Genomic DNA, 17,052 nt, shown 5'->3' on the forward strand with positions numbered 1-17,052 from the left:
GTACAAATGCATATGTATCTTTGCAAATCTAGAAAAGCTCGAAAGCGAACCACTTCCACATACTTCTCGACATCCTCCCCCGTTACTCTGACCATCGCAAAACGTTTCACGGGAGCTCCACTTGATCCAAACATCGAAGTTGGATGGCAAAAAGGTTTCCAGCGGTGCTTACGGCAGGCGGTCACGTGAAGTGACATTTCTGTGTTAGGCATCGAAATAGTCCACAAGTCGGCGGTTGATGAGTGGCGATCGTCTTTTGGGACGGTCGGAGAGTAACTAAGAGGAAAGGCTGAGGGGGGGCTTGGCGTGGCACCGCCGGCGTGACTATTTGAGCAACGGCGCGATCGCTCGGACGCGACGCTCGAAGTTTGCCTTTGACGAGTTTCAAAATGGATGCGGCTGCTGGCAAGGCGTTTGCTTTCGTTTCCTGCCCCCGGTCGCCGTCGTCGCCACTGGACTCGCGTCGCTCTCCGTTTTCGCACACGTCGGATTGATTGACGAGCAAAAGTGGGATTCGTCGTTTTTTTTTTGGCTGGTGTTGTTGCGGCTTCTTTCTTTCTTTTTTGGGGATGTGCTACGTGGCCCGGATTGCCACTTCCTGCTTGAGCGTGTGTGTGTGAGTTAGTTTGTTTTCTGTGTCTCGTCCCCCCCACAGACGAAGTGAAAGTCGATTTGCGCGGTTGGGAGTAGATTTCATCTGGCTTGTGTGTGTTTTTTTGGGGAGGGCCATGCTTCCGACAAGAAGGACACGAGGACGACGCGAGGCTTGACAAGTTCCGAAATGGAAAGTGGAACCGATTCCGCTTCAAGTTGAGTACACGCTCAAGTTTCACTTTCGCCTTGGCGGTTTCGACGCCAATCCCTCACACCGGAGCCTCTTCGATCGGCTCCTTCTGTCGCAATTGTCGTCCAAGTACAACTCGCGTACGGCAAAGTACGACAAAGTACCTCCGCGCGACTTACTTGTTGTGCATTTCGCACCTCTGCCCCCCCCCTCGCACTCAGATGTTTTAATCCCAGTGACGGAACATTCTGACGCTTTTAAACGGAAAATCTTGCCTCCACTCGTACGAAGAGTCCGAGCTGTCTTTCCGATACAAATGGGCGTGGTTTGTTCAAAACCCGGTCTTGAACCAAAAGGTGACTGCCATTTGAGGGGTCGTAGGCAATTCGAGAGCGGCTGCGCGAATTCACTTTCGGATCCCGCTTTCAGTACGCCGCCTTTCGAGCCAAGAGAAAACGGGCGGGATATTCACAAGATGACCTGGAGGAGACTTACGGCTTTTTGCTCTTTGATGACGTCAACAAGGTACGCATACACATTAGCGCTCAATCTGCCACGACACATTTCCTGCTGCGCTTTCCTCTTCCTTTCATTTTGATTTGGTCTTTTCTTTCACAGGCCAATGCGCTCGGGCGAACTGGAGTTCTCACTGGGACCAGCTCCTGTTGCAGCTTGGGAGACCCCCTCAAGGGTAAAACAAAAAGACCACTCGTAACGGTGCACCGCGCGAGGAACGGACATTAACAACGGCTCGCGCGGGTCTCCTGAGAAGAGGCCCGGCGTGCTTGCTTCAAATTCCGAGTTGAAGCGCCGCGCTTCACCGCTTCGCCGCCACAAGCGACGTTGCGAAAGCTCCGGCGGCAGAACTGCATCCAAACTTTGAGGTTCCCTAACAGGCTTAACGAGAGAGAGCCACTTGCTGAAACACGAGTCCCTTTCATGACATCGCACGAGGAAAGAAAGTCGCCCAACCGGTTTGCGGGTGTTGCTGTCACGTTTTGCTTTACCTCGTTGTCTTCATATTTTCTTGCTCGTAGAAATCTCGCGTCGACCGAGCTCACGGATCGGCAACTTCAATGCAGTTAGTGTCGCATTTACACTTTATATATCGAGCAAAAAAGGCTCGCCATTGGCTAAACACGATATTTGCCACACGCCGATTATACGGCGAGCAGCGCCAGCCAGTTGCACGTGTCGACCCGGTTTGTGATGATTGCGCAATGCAATGCGCATTCAGAGGTGAGGCTCTGGCTCGCCTGCCTCCCCTGACCGCACGTCTCTGCTTCAATGGGAAGGGAGGGGCCACACGCACTTCCTAAGCAGGTGGAGCACCAAAATTGCATTTTTGGTGCTGACCCCCCCCCCCCCCCCCGGCCCCCCCGACTCCCTCCCCCCTCCCCCCCTCCTGGCATTCAAAACCGCTGACCAAATACTCGGCACTTGCTTGCTGCACATGTTTGGCTTCTTTGTTTGTTTTGTGTAACACTGCGGATGCTACACATGCTAGCCAGTTTTTGTGGGTCAAACTTACCGGGATCAAGTACTCTCGGGGACTCTCCAGACTTTTCACAGAAAAATTGACGATGGAAAACCAAAACAGAGCGATTTTGGAATCGGTGCCTTTGCGTTGTGCTTTTGGCGACTCGTTTTTCTCAGCGTCTTTCCACGGTGTGGTTCAGGTGTTTACATCTCCATGTTCTCGGACTGTTTGGGGCCGGAGCGCTGGCAGGACGGCCAATCGGGATACATCGCCGTAATCAAGCTGACGACGGTACAGGGAAGGGGGTGGGGGGGCGACGGGTTGACGGGACACGTTTCGCAGCACCTGGCCTCCGTGACCCCCCGGAGCAGCCGCTCTCTGGCATTTGAGAGAAGCCAAGTAAAGACGCGGCACTTTGAGAGCGTGGCCGCGCGCCGTCCCGACTTCAGCCCCCGCCTTTGCGTTTTTCCGCAGTCTTACGTCTACGAGCTGCTCCATGACGGAGGCGACGAAACGGCGCCCTCGCCCGGCCTCGCTTGCCCGTTTGCCGTCGTGGCTTTTTCGTACAAAAAGCAAAGGTGATTGAGCGGCGCCGATGCGTCGGCTTACTTTTGGCCGCCGTACGGTGGAACCTCCGCCTCAAAGGCAAAACCTCGCGCTCCGGTCGATCTTTGCGGGATCCCGCAGGGCAGATTTCCCCAAACGGGCGGCACTTGCGGGTTCCACTGTACGGTCTGCCGGATGGAAGGAAGCCAGCTCAACCTTTGTTCTCCTCTTGCAGAGCGTCGGCGATGAAGGGTAAGGCAACGTGGATCCAGACCACCCGTGGCCGTCACGCGGGACTTTGCCTCAATGGCCTTTTCTCGGATTGTCGCAGAGCCCAAACCTCGCGGCTTCATCTCATGCCGAATTCTCCAAATTCTGCCGGTTCTCCGTTTAGCGGAAGGCGAGGTCAAGAAGGCGGACGCCGATCCCAAGCAAGGACCGGGTGAAACTGCGGCGAACCGCACGCGCACTTGCGGCGCGATGCTAAATCCCGGACCGGCGCCGAGTCCATCCCCGCTGCCCGCCGTCCGTGACGCGGACCACTCGCCGTCACCTCCCGAGGCGCTCCGAGCCGCCGGTTCCCTGCAAACGGGATCGGAAGGTCAGCCGACTGGCGGAGAGTCTCCCCGACGACGGCAGAACAGTACCGAAGAACTGAACGCGCTGAATGAAAGCCGCCATCCCCGAGTGAAAAGCTTCGGGACTCCCGACGCCGCAGCGCAACCAACGGCGACCTTCGCCCCGGAGCAAAGTGTCACGGAGAAAAGTCCGGTCGGGCCCGCAAAGTCGGAGACGACGAGTACCGGCGAAACGCCAGCGGGAGCCGCGCTTGCGACGAACCATTCGCGAGTTCTGAAGAAATGCGACGACCCGCAGTCGAAAACCCTCCAGACCCGGGACGTTCCGGCAGAGCCCGCGGGGAGCCTCGCCTGCGAACGGGGTACGCTCCGTCCCCCAAAGTCAGAGACGGGTCCCGGTGAAGCGGATGCCCAGGCGAAAAGCCTCGGGGCCCCCGGCGTTCCGGCAGAGCTGATTGTGAGCTTCACCTCCGAGCAAAGCGTCACAGGCAAGCGTCCCGTCGGTCCCGCCCCCGCAAAGAAGCCGCCTCCGTCCGCCAAATGCAGGAGGGCTTCGCTTTGTCCGGCGACCGCTCCTCTCGCAAAAAAGCGACGGAGAAAATTGTCGTGCAAACACTCAAACGGCGGGGAAGAGGCAAAAGAAGCCTCCTTCCAGACTCCCGGCCTGCAAAATGGCAGAAAACCTCGGCAGGATGATAGGCAGAGACTCCGAAAGTGGGCCGCGAGAGGGCGCCGAGTCAGGAGGCTCGCCGCGGAAGCGCTCAAAGCCAGGGAGGCGGGGCCGGGAAATCGGAGCAGGCGTCGGGCCGTCGGGGCAGAGCGCCAAGCTCCCCCGAGAGAGAAATCCGAGCGCTGGAACTTGAAGCCCGTCAAAAGTGAATGCGGAAGAGTCTTAGTCCCTCACGGCTACGGGCACTCCGCCCGTCCGGCCGAGGAGACCGCAAACTTCCCGAGGCCGGCGGCCGCGGCGGCTCTCGAGCCGCCAGGAGATGCGGTCGGAGACTTGCGGGATCCCGTCGGGTCAGAAGCCGTCGATGAGCGCGGCGATCCCGATGGGCGCCCCGCAAAGCGCCCGCCGACCCGCGTCCTCTCCGGGAGGAAGGCAACCGTGCGTCGGCTGGAAAAGCCCCCAAATGGTGCCGCCGAGACCTGTATGAAGAAAACCGCCGACCTCGCCACGGAACTCCTTGGGGGGGACTCAACCGGGCCACGCGTCGAGCCCCAAGGAACGCCGGCTCGGTTCCAGCAAAGGGGGCCGAAAGGCACTGGCGGCGGGGAAGCCCCGTTGGAGGCGCAAGGCCAGAAAGCCGAAATCCTGTGCAGGCCTCTCCCCATTTACCCAAAGTGGAAGCGAGTGAAAACGCTCCGGAAACATCTGGACATCTCGCGGGAACACTTTAAGAAGACATGTAAGTCCCGTTCGGTTGTTCTCCTTGCCCTTTTGAAACCACGCGGCACCTTGATCCGCCGCCGCCTGCTGGCGTTTCTGTCCCGACAGGGTGGATGCACTTTCGACGGCCGTCCGGCGCCGACCGTGCCGTCAAAGAGCGTCTTCGGGACGATTCTCTCCGGAAGAAGACCCCGAGCTCAAACGCATCGACCGATGCTTTGAATTTACTGGCAGACCTGGCCCTTGGGGCCGATCGCCAGCAGGTTCCGTGGCAATCGGAGCGAGACGTCGCGGGGCCGCCTGGGTCCGACTTGAGAAAGGACGTCCGGCCCCCAAATGCGGCCGGTGCCGGCGAAGCGTCGCTTCCTCTTACTCCGCGAGGATGGCCTGGAGCCACGCGACGGGAAAGCCCTCCCGCCGAAGGCGGCGACTGGGCTCGCTTGTTGTGTCAGGAGCACGCGTACTCGTTACCCCTGCGCGCCTCCCTGCCTCCCGCTTTACCGGGCACGCCGTTCCAGGTCTCCCCTCTGAGCGGCTCCACCGGATTGCTTCAGAGGCCGCGCGCGGCGTGCGGTGTCGAAACGCCACGGGCCCCCGCCGCCGATTTGGATGAGCCGGCGGAAAAGCGGGACGGTCAGCCTTTGGACCGCGGGGGGACGCGGACGACCGCCTTGAACCGCGACCGCAGCTTCCTGTGCCAAGACGGTTCGGTCCAAGTCACGCGCCAATGGAAAGAAAAGTACGACTTTGGTCGAGACAGCAGGTTTTCCAGCGATCCGAAGGACCGGACCATCGTCCGGGCCTTGCACGGGTAGGCGCCAAAGCGGTCGAGTGCCCGGTGACGCGGTGTCACTGACACCCGTTGAGGTGTCGGTGACACCTCAAACGGTGTCGGTGACACCTCAACGGGTTGATTTCACTCTCGCCCGTCTCGTTTGTCTTGTTTGACAGCCCCTGGGATTTCTCTCTTCAAGACACCAGGGAAGACATGCAGCTGATTGTCCACATGTGGATTGGTTTTTTCTACAGCCGTTCCACAGCGAGGTTCATTGACCTGGGCTCAGACCGGGATACAAACCCGCGCTCGGCCCACGGTGTTCGCCCGGAGGCGGCCGCGGCAACAAAGGCTCGGGCGCGGCTCGAGGCGGATGTCTTTGAAGGGCGCAGCGAGCGTTCCCTTTCCAACACCTCAGACCTGAGCGGGACCTCCTCTTTGGATGCAGACTCTGACGTCCTCACCTCCTCTCCCGGGGCCTCCAATGGATTTACGGTTCTCCCTTCAGATCCTCAAGTCCACAGTGCAAAAGCCTCGGCCTGGGCTGACTCGCCGACGGAGCTCAAAGAGCGACAAACGTTTCAGGTTGGTCCCCATGTCACCTTGATATCGCAAAGTAACTCCCTTGAGTTTTCCGTTCAAGCAAAATGTTTTCCTCCTTCCAGGGAACCCGAGCGACCATTCTCTCTGCGGAGATAGCAGATCAAGCACGCCGCGCCGTTGCGCCGTCTCCGAATGAAACTCGCATCATTCGAGGAGAGATGGCGGACCGCCGGAGACCTAAATCCGACGCGGGCAAGATGGATTTCAAAGGCGTCTCTCAGGCCGCCGGGCCGACGGGGCTGCCGAAACACGAAAGAGGCTCGCCTTTGACAGAAAAAGAAACGGGTGGCGGGTCTCTTCCGGGCCTTCAAACCAACGCTCGGCCTCTCGCTCTTGTCCCGGACTGCGAACATTCAGAGAGAGGTGGCGCCACGGCACCTCGCCGAGAATGCTTTGAGAATCGGCGAGCCCCGACTGCCGTTGAATTACAGGCGGCGGCTTTTTTCGGTCAGGGCTCGGCGTCTGAAAACATGTCTCTGGTCAACTTGGAGATGGCAGCATTGAGCCCGCATGGGAAAGAAAGTCCGTGCGCAGCGACGGGTGCGCTCCCTCTTAGCGGAGCAGAGACGGCGGCTCCCTTAGCTCCGATACATGGGCGACCTGCCTTGGTTCAGTATCAAACTGTAAAACCTTTGGCATCCGACTCGGAGTTGGCCGAAGAAGGACAAAAGAAGGTTGGAGTGAGCCGGTTTTCCTTTTTTTCCGGAGAGGGGACGAAATCCACAAGTGGGCTGGAAGAGGTTCTTCGTGACCGCACCAGAAACGGTTCCCCCGAAAGCATCCGAGAACCATCAACGTCCAGAAGAGCAGCGCTGAAGGCGGGCCACATTGTCGGTGGGACCGGATCCGGCAAAGTGCGCGAAAAGCCTTCCGCCATGGTCCGAAGCCAGCGGCAGAAGCATTTCATCCGCCGTGAAACTGTCAAACTTGCGACTGAGGTGGGATTCGTTGAGGAAGGACAAGACGTAGGGGTGGAAGGAATCCACCTGAGGGCCGTTTCACCCGCAGGCCCCGGGAGTGCGGTCCAACGGCCTGTCTGGAACCGGACGGAAGCGGGGTGTCTCCTCGGAGTCGCTTCTCCCAAAAGCGTCCCGGAACGCTCGCCGGTCCTTGCGGAAGGCCGGCCTGACTCCGGGTCCTCCCCCATCCCCGTGGACGATCCACCCGAGGCGGTAGCGCCTTCTGGCCGCCAGAATGACATCTCTTCGGAGGGTTCTGACCCGAGTGTTCAACGGTGGCTTGACACAAAGTCGCGTGGTCCCATCGGGACGACCGACGCGACTCTCGGTCAGCCCTCAAACCCGAGCGAGGCGATGGACAAGCGCGCAAAGCCGACCCGGGCGGCGTCGACCCCACGCGGGCCGCCGACCGATCCTTGGGATCGCTCCGTGGTCGCGATGCCGACGCGACGTAGGGCGGATGAGGATCGCCGGGACGCGCCCACGTCCGGGAACAAATCACGGGAAAGAAAATGCAGGTTCTACATATTGGTGACATCAGAAGATGCCTTCTTTGCGGAAACAAAGGTACGAAACGATCGCAAAGAATGAAAAAAATGAACCCTGCGAGCTGCTCCGCAAGTTTCTTTTCAACTCTCCAAAGGCTTGTTTAGAAGCGGCGGGTCACACGGCGGTACGGCCGAGCCAGTTCTTCCTCGGCGGAGAGTCTTCGTCTTTGCTCATCATCATAAGGAACCAGGACATCTCGGCGCACCTCTCTGAGGTACGCCGGTCAATCGCCTTGAACTCCGCCGTGATTTTTGTCGCCGTTTCGGACGAGCGTGCCGGTCGGTAGTCTCGGCTGAGCTTGCTCCGGGAGACAATTGGGGACGGCGAGATTTGCTTGCGTTTACCGGACATGTTTTCGGACCGCGAGCGGCCCCGGAAGTACGGCAACGTACCGAGTCGATCGGTCGCGACGGAAGGGAATCCCTCGCCGTAGGTTTTCCTCATAAGCAAGGTCGGGGTGGCGGTTCCGTTCCCGCGCTTTGTCGTCACGAAGTCCTATTTACACGATTTTGTGGGAGCAATCGGGTCCTTTTCACCAAGTTGACGTTCCTCGTAAGCCAAATTGGCAAATGGAAAAGATAAATGACGTGAAATTGGGATTTGGAAGGGCAAACGAGGTTCGGACTGTAGCAGTTCTTCAAAGAGCAGAGTCTTGACTACTTGTGTCCGCCGCGGATCTCGGTCTCTTGCGCTCTCAGGTTCCACATCTACTGGAGCTGAAAAAGTCGCCGCAGGTGCGCTTTGCCGGCATTGACGAACCGCACGACGTCATGAATCTCACCCATCAGGAACTGTTCCTCAGCGGCGGCTTTGTGATGTTTGATGGGCCGTCCCTCGAAGCCCTCAGCCTGGGTACGCCAGTCCCCCCCTCCCCCATTGCAATGGAATGCACCCCCTGTCTGATTGACGCTGTCTGTTTAGACGAGGTGAAAAGATTGATGGAAGTCCTGCAAGAGCTGAACAAAACGGGAAAGTGGAAGTGGTTGCTACACTACAGAGACAGTCGGCGATTCAAGGAGAACGCAAGGTGCTGCTGGTAGTGGGGGGGGGTCTTAGACCATGGTCCAAATAAGAACTTGACTCATTGATGGGTTGAAACCTCAAACCTTCCCCCCTCCGACATCCAGGTTCACTGCCGAAGCAGAAGAGAAGAAGGACTTGCTGAGCTGGTGTCAAGAGACGGGCCTGTGCGCAGTTTTGCCCTACCACCAATGCGACACCAAGTCCACGGATCATCCCGACTATCTGGCTTGTCTGGTGCACTCGCAGGTCCAGAACATTGCGGCCCGTTTTCCCGTGTTTGTGACCGGTAAGTTGTCGATCTCTCCTCGGATGTGGGGAGATCGACAAGCATCACCTCGCCTATCTCGACGATAGGCGAGGTGATCCTTGCGGGGCGCTCCGCTAACGTGAAGCTGAACTGAAAAAAAAAACGTGAATGAGAGGCGCACCCCTGCACGAGGTATCGTCGTGGCTTGCATTCAGAAAATCGGAGGAGTCGAGCTGAGCCTTTTGTGTTTGAACTGTACTTTTGACCTCGGCTCCAAGATGACGATCGTCGACACCGCGTTAGCGTTCAAAGTTCTCGCCTCGCTTTCAACATCCCGGACCGGATTGTCGTCGGGTCCGGCGGGCACCGTATGTTCGATAATGCGTAGACCAGGGAGGAAAAATTATTTGCAAAAGTCGTCATCGGAGTTAATACGTGTTGGAAGAAAAACGGACGCGCTTCCTTCGAGTGGTGCTGTGGTGAGTGCTGTGTGGTTGTTGTTGTTGGCCAGTCCAAAAAGTTGGTGTGGCGCCAAAGCGGAAGGTCCCTGAAAAAGTGTTTTCTTCTTCTTGCAGATACAAGGAGCGCTGAGCAATTTGAGAAGAATGGAATTCTGACGGCGACCAAGGACTCTTTCCTCACGCGTTTTTCGACGTGACCGCGCAACCGCCTGACCTCAACTCCGCCGTGCCGACTCGGCGACTCAATGCAAACAATGAACCTCATGACTTGATTCACAAAGACCTCACTACCTTTAGCCAAACAAAATTCTTCGATGCAGTACCAAATGTTGCAGTTTTGTTGGGCCTTTTTTTTTTCTCTAAGAGGACGAGCTGTGCGATGAATGGTGCCATTGTGTACGATTTCAATTGGGCTTTTGTCTTTCATGGTTGATGAGCTCAAATCTTTTTTTTCTGACTTTTTATGTGCAGGTACGATTTCAAAATCAAAGTATTGACTAACGTGAGTGAAATGATGGAATAAAAGAAATTGCTATCCGTGCCAGTCTGGCGCCACAAAGTCGATTCAGGTTGCTGTTCGATTTGAGGTCAGGCGCAACCCTCAAATGGGGGGGGGGGGGGGGGGGTAGATTTGGTCCGAGGACACGTAGATGTGCTCAGAAACTGCAACGATATACAACACTCGTTTTGGTAACCGAAAGAATTACCTGCACAAAAATAGTTTGTCTGTTTTTAATGAACAATCAAGATATCTGTCGTTTTTCGATATATTCAAGAAAGTACGGGTACCGATCAGCAAAAATAAATACCGAGAAAAATTCGCTTCAGTATAGGAACGAAAATATAATGCGAGGCTTTGAAAATTTAAATATAAAAATTCACCTCAAGACCGGGGGGCGGATCTGGCCCGTGAAAGAATATTATGGGCGTTGACTTCATGTTTCTTGCCAAAGTACCCAAAGTGCAAAATTGTCTTCACTTTTACCAAGGTTGAGATCACGTTTTTTGTTCCCGGCGCCCCTTTCAAAATAAATCGTTGGCGACGTGCGGAAGTTCACCAAGTTTCATATATTGGTCAGTTCACACATCTGGCTCTTATTTGCACGAATTATTCCAAGTCGGACTTGTCGAGTGATATTTGACTTTAACTTAATTCCACTCGAAAGAATATAGCGCTCGGTGGACATTTTGACACGGAGACGACCGATTTGTGACGCGTATCGATGTCGTGTTGTCATCTTTAATCGCCGTCGCCACCAATTGGCGTCGTCGAGGTCGGGGAGTCTCATTTCTCCACACATTTGTCCCTCGTTGCCATCTTCGCTGGGTCTGTGCTATGAGAGGCAAGCATTTAAGCGGAGGGAGCGAGAATCGAAGACCGAGGAGGGAGCAAGTAAAGAAATCGTACGGGTCTCCCGGATTCCCAGTTTGGGGGAACGCATCATGAGCGCAGCCCACTCGGCGCGCCTGGATTGTCGCGCATGCGCACTGAACATTTCGGGGATGGGTCTCACGAGCGAATCAAGATGGCGACTCTGGCAAAAGCGCTACCGCAGCTAGCAAAGTAGATGCGCCAAATCGGCCCCTTGAGCGGCTTTGCTCGCGCCCCAGCGAGTCTTTGCTGAACCATGACGATCGGGCGCGTGCTTTGGAGACGCGATTGAGCGGGATTCGAAGGAGCGCGGACGACGATGTGCGAGAGCTATGGCCGCTCGCTGCTGCGTGTGTCGGTGGCGCAGATCTGCCAGGCTCTGGGCTGGGACGCCGTTCAGCTAACCGCCTGCGACCTGCTGGCCGATGTGCTGCAGCGATACATCCAGCAGATGGGCCGAGTCTGCCATCGGTACTCGGAGCTGTGTAAGTGCATCTCGGGTTGACCCCCCCCCGTTACCGATTCGCATATGGCGTTTTTTTTCCTTTCTCTCTCTTTTTTTCCCCCCCTCTCTCGCTTGCTTCGGTACGCGATAACGTCGTTGTTCTCAGACTAGCGCCCTCCGGGGACAGTTGTCAAAACTGCAGGAGTGTCCATTTCATTTTGTCTCCGAAATGTGAACTTTTCCGTCCTCTGTCAAAGTCAACCCAAAAATAAATCAAGACAAATTGAAATGAAAGAGGGGAGTCATAATAAACAATCCTGCCAAATTCTTGTTTTGTTTTTTTGTTTTGGACATGATCGTTAAACGCCTCAGTCGTAACGCTTGTTTTTGCATCGGCAGACGGGAGGACAGATCCCGTCCTGGACGACGTGAGTCAGGCTTTCCGGCTGCTGGGGGTGAGTCTGAGCGAGCTGGACGACTATGTCAACAACCTGGAGCCCGTGGCCTTCCCCCAACAGTTGCCCGCCTTCCCCGTCGGCAAGAACAACGTGCTGCAGTTCCCTCAGCCCGGCGCGTCGCTCGCCGAGGAGCGCAAGGAGGAAATTCCCGATTACATGCCGCCGCTGGTCTCCCTGCAAGGTGAGTTGCGTTGTTCGCCGGCCGTCGTTCCGCGGGGGGGAGGGGGGGACGGTTTTCGTCGTTCCGCGAGGGGGGGTTTCGACGCGCGTTCCCCCGCCCTGAAACGCTTGCTCTCCCCCTTTCTTGTCCAGAAGAGGATGAGGAGGAGGAGGAGGAGGAGGGCCTTCCCGCCATGGGCACCTCGGCCGAAGCCATGCAGGTGGCCGTGGAGGAGGACGAGGACGACTTTGACGAGGACGAGACGGTCAACGACGAGAACCACCCGCTCAAGAGGCCCCCGGACAGCCCCGACGAGGCGCTGGGCATGATGCCCACGGCCAAGCGGCCGCGCACCCTGCCGGGCCTCAGCCCGGAGTGGGGGCCCGAGCCCCGGGAGCCCTTGACCTCCCTCAACCCTCAGCGCGTGCCCCCGCCGGCCGCGCCGCCCTCCCGCGACGGCCTGCGGCCGCCGTCCCCCGAGAGCCCGCCCGGGGCCCCGCCCTCCTTCAGAGCGCAGCCGGCCCTACCCAAATACCCCGAGCAAAAGGCCCCGGCCGTCCCCGCAAAGAAGCCCAAAGTCCCCTCGCCTGCCAGACAAAGAACTAAGTCGCCCAAAGGGCCGCTTCACGCCTGCGGGGCCGGCAGTCCCGTCCACTCCCCGCCCAAAACCCCCAAGGAGAGGAAAAAATCGCCAGGGCGGACAAAGAGTCCGAAAAGTCCCAAGAGCCCCAAGGTGGCGGCGGCGGCGGCGGCGGCGGCGGCCAAGCCCCCGCAGGCCAAGGCGGACGGCCTTCACAAGTTGCCCTTGTCGGTGCTGAGCGAGCGCATGGGCAAAGAGAACATCCACGTGCGGCACAACGTGGACAGCAAGGAGCCCGACGGGGGCCCCTTCCTCAAAGCCGCGCCGGACAACGGCGCCATCGAGGACTCCATCAGCACCGTCATCGCCAAGGCCTGCTTGGAGCGCCGGCCCGACCCCTTCGCCTTCTCCTCGGGCTCCGACTCGGACAGCGACGACTTCCCCGGCCCCCGCGGGCCGAGCGTCGCCGAGCCGGGGGCCGGCAGCGGGGCCCCGCCGGGCGCCCCCGCGCCGCTCCAGCTGCAGCTGGGCCCGGGCAAGTGGACCCTGGACGACTCCATCGACGAGGTGATCCGCAAGGCGCACCGGGGCGGGCCCTCCCCCCGGCCGCCCGAGCGCCAGCGCTACGTCTCGTCCGGCTCCGCCTCTCCTCCCACGCCCGAACCCCTGCTCAAGGTGTTCCGGGAGAAAGCCAAGCTGTCGGCGCCGGACGCCAAGAAGAAGCCGAAGAGCAAGCTGAGGAAGAAGGAGAAGCCCCGAGACAAGGAGCGGGACAAGGACAAGGACAAGAGCAAGCTCAAGGACAAGAACAAGGAGAAGAGCGGCAAGGCCAAGGACTCGGCCAAGGACGGCAAGCTTCTCTGGAAGGACTTTGGCCTGAAGGAGGACCAACTCTTGGCCCAGCCCGAGGCCGCCGTCAAGCTCAAAGGCCGGGACGGCGAGGGCGCCGCCGGCGGGGGCCCCAAAAAGGACAAGGACAAGCACAAAGACAAAAAGAAGGACAGGGAAAAGGCCAAGAAGGAGAAGGAGAAGAAAGACAAAGGCAAAGAGCGGAGCCGGGACGAGCGGCACAAGCAAGGCCCCCCGGCCCCCGCCGAGCTCCCCGCCCTCTTCGCTCCCCCCTCCTGCCAGCGCCTGCCCGCCCTCGTGCCCGCCTTGATGCCCGCCCTCCAGGACGGCAAGAGCAAGGAGAAGGACAAGAAGAAAGACAAGAAGGAGAAGAAGAAAAAGAAGGAGCGAGAGAGGGCCAAGGAGAAGGAGCGCGACAAGGAGGAGAAGAGGAAAGAGAAGGAGCGCGACAAGGACAAACGGGACAAGGACAAGGACAAGGAGAGACTCCGATTGGAGAAGGTCTTCTTCTTTTTTTTTTTACATTCTTCTTATTTGGGGAAATGGCTCGTGCTCTGTATTGGGGTCAGTGCTTACCCTCCCCCCCCTTGTTTTTGTTTTTCCATCGCCCCGAAAAAAGAAAAAAAAATGTTGGCTCTTCGGCCATTCCAATAACGACCGAGGTTAGCATCGCGTTGTCGGCCCGCCATCGACTGTCAACTGGCAGAAGTTTCTGTTCCCCGACCCTGCGAAAGTCAATTGAGAAACCTTCCAGGTCTTTGCTGAAAATGAGCAAAGACATCAGCGAATTAAAATCTTTGAGACATATCGATTGGAAAAAAAAAACAAATCATCTTTGGCTAAGTCACTTAAATACACAAGTCAGGAGAGCATCTCCTTGTTTGTCATAGTTCTCCAGTCAAAAGTCTTAAAATTCTGGTCTAGATTTCAAGTTTTTTTATGAGGAGATGCCGCGATAAACCATTTCCCACCGTTTCAGTTTTCCTTATGTATATATATATTTTTTTTTGGGGGGGGGGAGTACGGTGCTTGATTCGGCCGCTATGACGAGCTCCGTTTCTCCCGCTACATTGTGCCGCTAGTGTAGGCATGGCTAAACTAGCTAGTTTAGCTAGCTATGCCTACATAGCTAGTTTAGCTAGCATAGCTAGCTATGCGGAGACCGCGAAAACGCTTCTGATGCCCCACTTTACAGAGTAGCGCGCCGTCCTGATTCAAATCAAGGACGCGACGCCACATACGATAGCCGGCGGGGGGGGGGGGGGGGGTAATCGCGGCGATAACTCTGTGAGATGTTTTAGCCACCGTAGCATCGGAGTCGATGTACATTGGTGGTGGGGGCGTGGGCATAAGAAAAATGAAAGATGAAGTAGCATTCCTTTTTCAGCAGTGTCGATTTTTTTCTTCTGGGAGGGGGTCGGTATTTTGACGCCTGTTTTGAAAACCAATCTGTTTGAAAAGGGAATAAGTACAAACGTATTGCACTCAAACGATAAATTGCCCTCAACTGTCGCCGTTGAAAACTAAAATGTCCAAGACGCGATCACGTTCAGGTTGATTGAATTCGATGAGTCTTGAGCATCCCACCAGAGGGAGCCCGCGCACCGCACTCCAAATTCCTCCGGTCGCTTGCTAGTTCATTTGGACACTCTTCACCCCCCCCCCCCCCCAAAAAAACTCAATCAAGGATGGTGGTATGGTATAAAAGCAGCTTAATAATAATCAGAAAATTCACATTGTTTTGACATTTAAAGTCGTTGGTCGTCTGTTGGAAGAGGCTTTTGTCATTTAATTTTTCTTCATGGCAACGTGTTGCTTTGGCACAGGTGAAGGCGGCGGACGCTCCACTGGTGGCTCCCTCTCCCGTCATTCCCAGATTGACGCTGCGCGTGGGAGGCCAGGACAAAATGTAAGAGCAGCTCAAGTCTCTTATTCTATAATTACATTCCTATAGGATTTTTTTTTGTTTTTGAATTCGCTTACTCGCCTCGCCGTCACCAATGCACTTGGTTGTTTTGTGTTGCGTGAGGGAGGGTGTTGCGAAAGGCCGCACGATGACAGCTAGCTTAGCTTTCACATGTGAACCGCGTCATAAGCTGATGGAACAAGAGACACGCCTTGTTGCCAAAGTGCATTTCAAAAAAAATGTCAAACATGAATTCACTTTCGAAATGTGGAATATTTTGTTCAAAACTTGGCGGGATAGTATTGATTGATTTCTTTACCCCCCCACACCCCTCGCGTCTCCCCCGCAGCGTGATCAGCAAGGTGCTTCCGAACTCCGAAGCCAAGGTCCCCGCTGGCAAGACGGCCGGCGCCAAGTCGGCCCCCGCCTCTCGGCCCCGCTCGCCCCCCGCCGGCCCCCGTCCCGCTGCCGGCCCTGCCGTGCGCGGCCGGGCCTCCGTCGCCGCTGGCCCCGGCCCTCCCCCCCGCCGCCGCCGCCGTCGCGCCCTCGCCGTCGTCCTCGCTGCTGTCGGCGGCCTTGCCGCCTCCCCCCCGCTTCCTCCTTCAAGATGCCCGTTCGCAGCGTGGTCACCGAGACGGTCAGCACCTATGTGGTGAGTGGAGACCCCCCCTCCCCCCAAAAAACGCGCAGTGCCGGCGGCGCTGGTGCGTTGACGTTTGTTCCGTCTTCCGTTTGAAGATTCGAGACGAAAGCGGAAATCAGATCTGGATCTGTCCTGGATGCGACAAGCCCGACGACGGCAGCCCCATGATCGGATGCGACGACTGCGACGACTGGTACCACTGGTACGCGAGGCAACGCCGACACATTCAGCGATTGCAAAAAAAAAAAAAAAAATGACGATGACGTGTTGTGGTGTGTTTGTGTGTTCAGGGTTTGCGTGGGAATTGTGGCGGCGCCCCCTGCAGACCAGCAGTGGTTTTGTGTCAAATGTTCCAGCAAGAAGAAGGACAAAAAACACAAGAAGAAGAAACACAAACCGCACTAAGCGCAAGCAGACACATTTTGGGGGGGCCGAACTTGAAAGAAGCCGTCGGGCACTGACAAAAGTTTCAAATCGACAACAAGGAAAAAGGATTTTTCACCACGTTAGCCGGCGTGACGCGGCCTGAAAAACAAAAACAACCCCCCCCCCCCAAAAAAAATGCCTTTGGAGCCAGCGCATCAGGAGCCTGGCAATCGTCTCAACCAAAATTCTCACAGAGAAGATTTCCCTTTTGCTATCTTTGCTTTCGGTGTACAGAATGATGCCCCCCCCCTTTCCCAACTGCTCCCAGTGTATAAATGTAAATACCGATTCTCAAGGCAAGTGTTTTTTGTTTTTTTGTTTTCTTCTTCTTCGTTTCTCTCCTCTTTGCCCTCAACTTGATGACTGCATTTTCAGGTATGAGTTTTTAACGCTCTGTAATTTCTGTACATTTTTTTTAAATTGAAAAGTTTCTATTTTACCCCCCCCCCCCTCAAACCCGCCCATATCCTTTGCGCAAAACGGGTCAAGATGAGCCAAAAATGCTGAAGTCGTACGAGGGATGCGGCCCCTGAACCCCGCTGTCTCCAATTTTGTATTTTTATTTTTTGGGAGAGGTGGGGGGCCGGGGGGGGCTTGTACGTTTTTGTCCCTGGCTCTGACCCTCGCTGTGTTTTGTCATTGGAGTTCATTTGGATATGTGACCACGAAAGAGCAACAGTCTGCGCCCTTGCAAACGTCCCCGAGCACCCCAAATAGGACTTTGCGCGCGCTCTGTCTGTCAGTCAGTCCTCATTCTCCCTCCCCAGTAGCTTATTGCATTTGCCCCCCCCCCTCTCCCCCAAAATATATGAATGAAT

General features: G+C 56.7%; 2 protein-coding genes and 1 long non-coding RNA gene across 3 annotated transcripts; all 3 read left to right on the forward strand.

The window, feature by feature from the left end:
• Positions 1 to 1,147: 1,147 nt before the first annotated feature.
• LOC127598262 (uncharacterized) lies at positions 1,148 to 2,578 on the forward strand. The gene is made up of 3 exons (XR_007961887.1): positions 1,148 to 1,309; positions 1,403 to 1,475; positions 2,464 to 2,578. It is a non-coding gene; the product is annotated as an uncharacterized LOC127598262 (long non-coding RNA).
• Positions 2,579 to 6,317: 3,739 nt separating this feature from the next.
• Positions 6,318 to 9,667, forward strand: LOC127598252 (mucin-19-like). Its single transcript, XM_052061927.1, has 6 exons — positions 6,318 to 7,682; positions 7,759 to 7,878; positions 8,363 to 8,516; positions 8,586 to 8,691; positions 8,792 to 8,973; positions 9,510 to 9,667. Exons 1-6 carry the CDS (start codon positions 6,354 to 6,356, stop codon positions 9,590 to 9,592), a joined length of 1,974 nt encoding a protein of 657 aa, XP_051917887.1. The 5' UTR covers positions 6,318 to 6,353; the 3' UTR covers positions 9,593 to 9,667.
• Positions 9,668 to 10,608: 941 nt separating this feature from the next.
• Positions 10,609 to 16,529, forward strand: LOC127598251 (transcription initiation factor TFIID subunit 3-like). The gene is given in 9 exon segments (XM_052061926.1): positions 10,609 to 11,252; positions 11,612 to 11,851; positions 11,986 to 13,760; positions 15,086 to 15,168; positions 15,515 to 15,614; positions 15,616 to 15,738; positions 15,740 to 15,817; positions 15,904 to 16,010; positions 16,099 to 16,529. Coding segments are annotated over 9 exon segments (2,787 nt in total). The 5' UTR covers positions 10,609 to 11,086; the 3' UTR covers positions 16,214 to 16,529.
• Positions 16,530 to 17,052: the final 523 nt, after the last annotated feature.

The sequence above is a fragment of the Hippocampus zosterae genome, chromosome 3 (assembly GCF_025434085.1).
Source record: "Hippocampus zosterae strain Florida chromosome 3, ASM2543408v3, whole genome shotgun sequence".
In the NCBI taxonomy this organism is placed as follows: domain Eukaryota; kingdom Metazoa; phylum Chordata; class Actinopteri; order Syngnathiformes; family Syngnathidae; genus Hippocampus; species Hippocampus zosterae.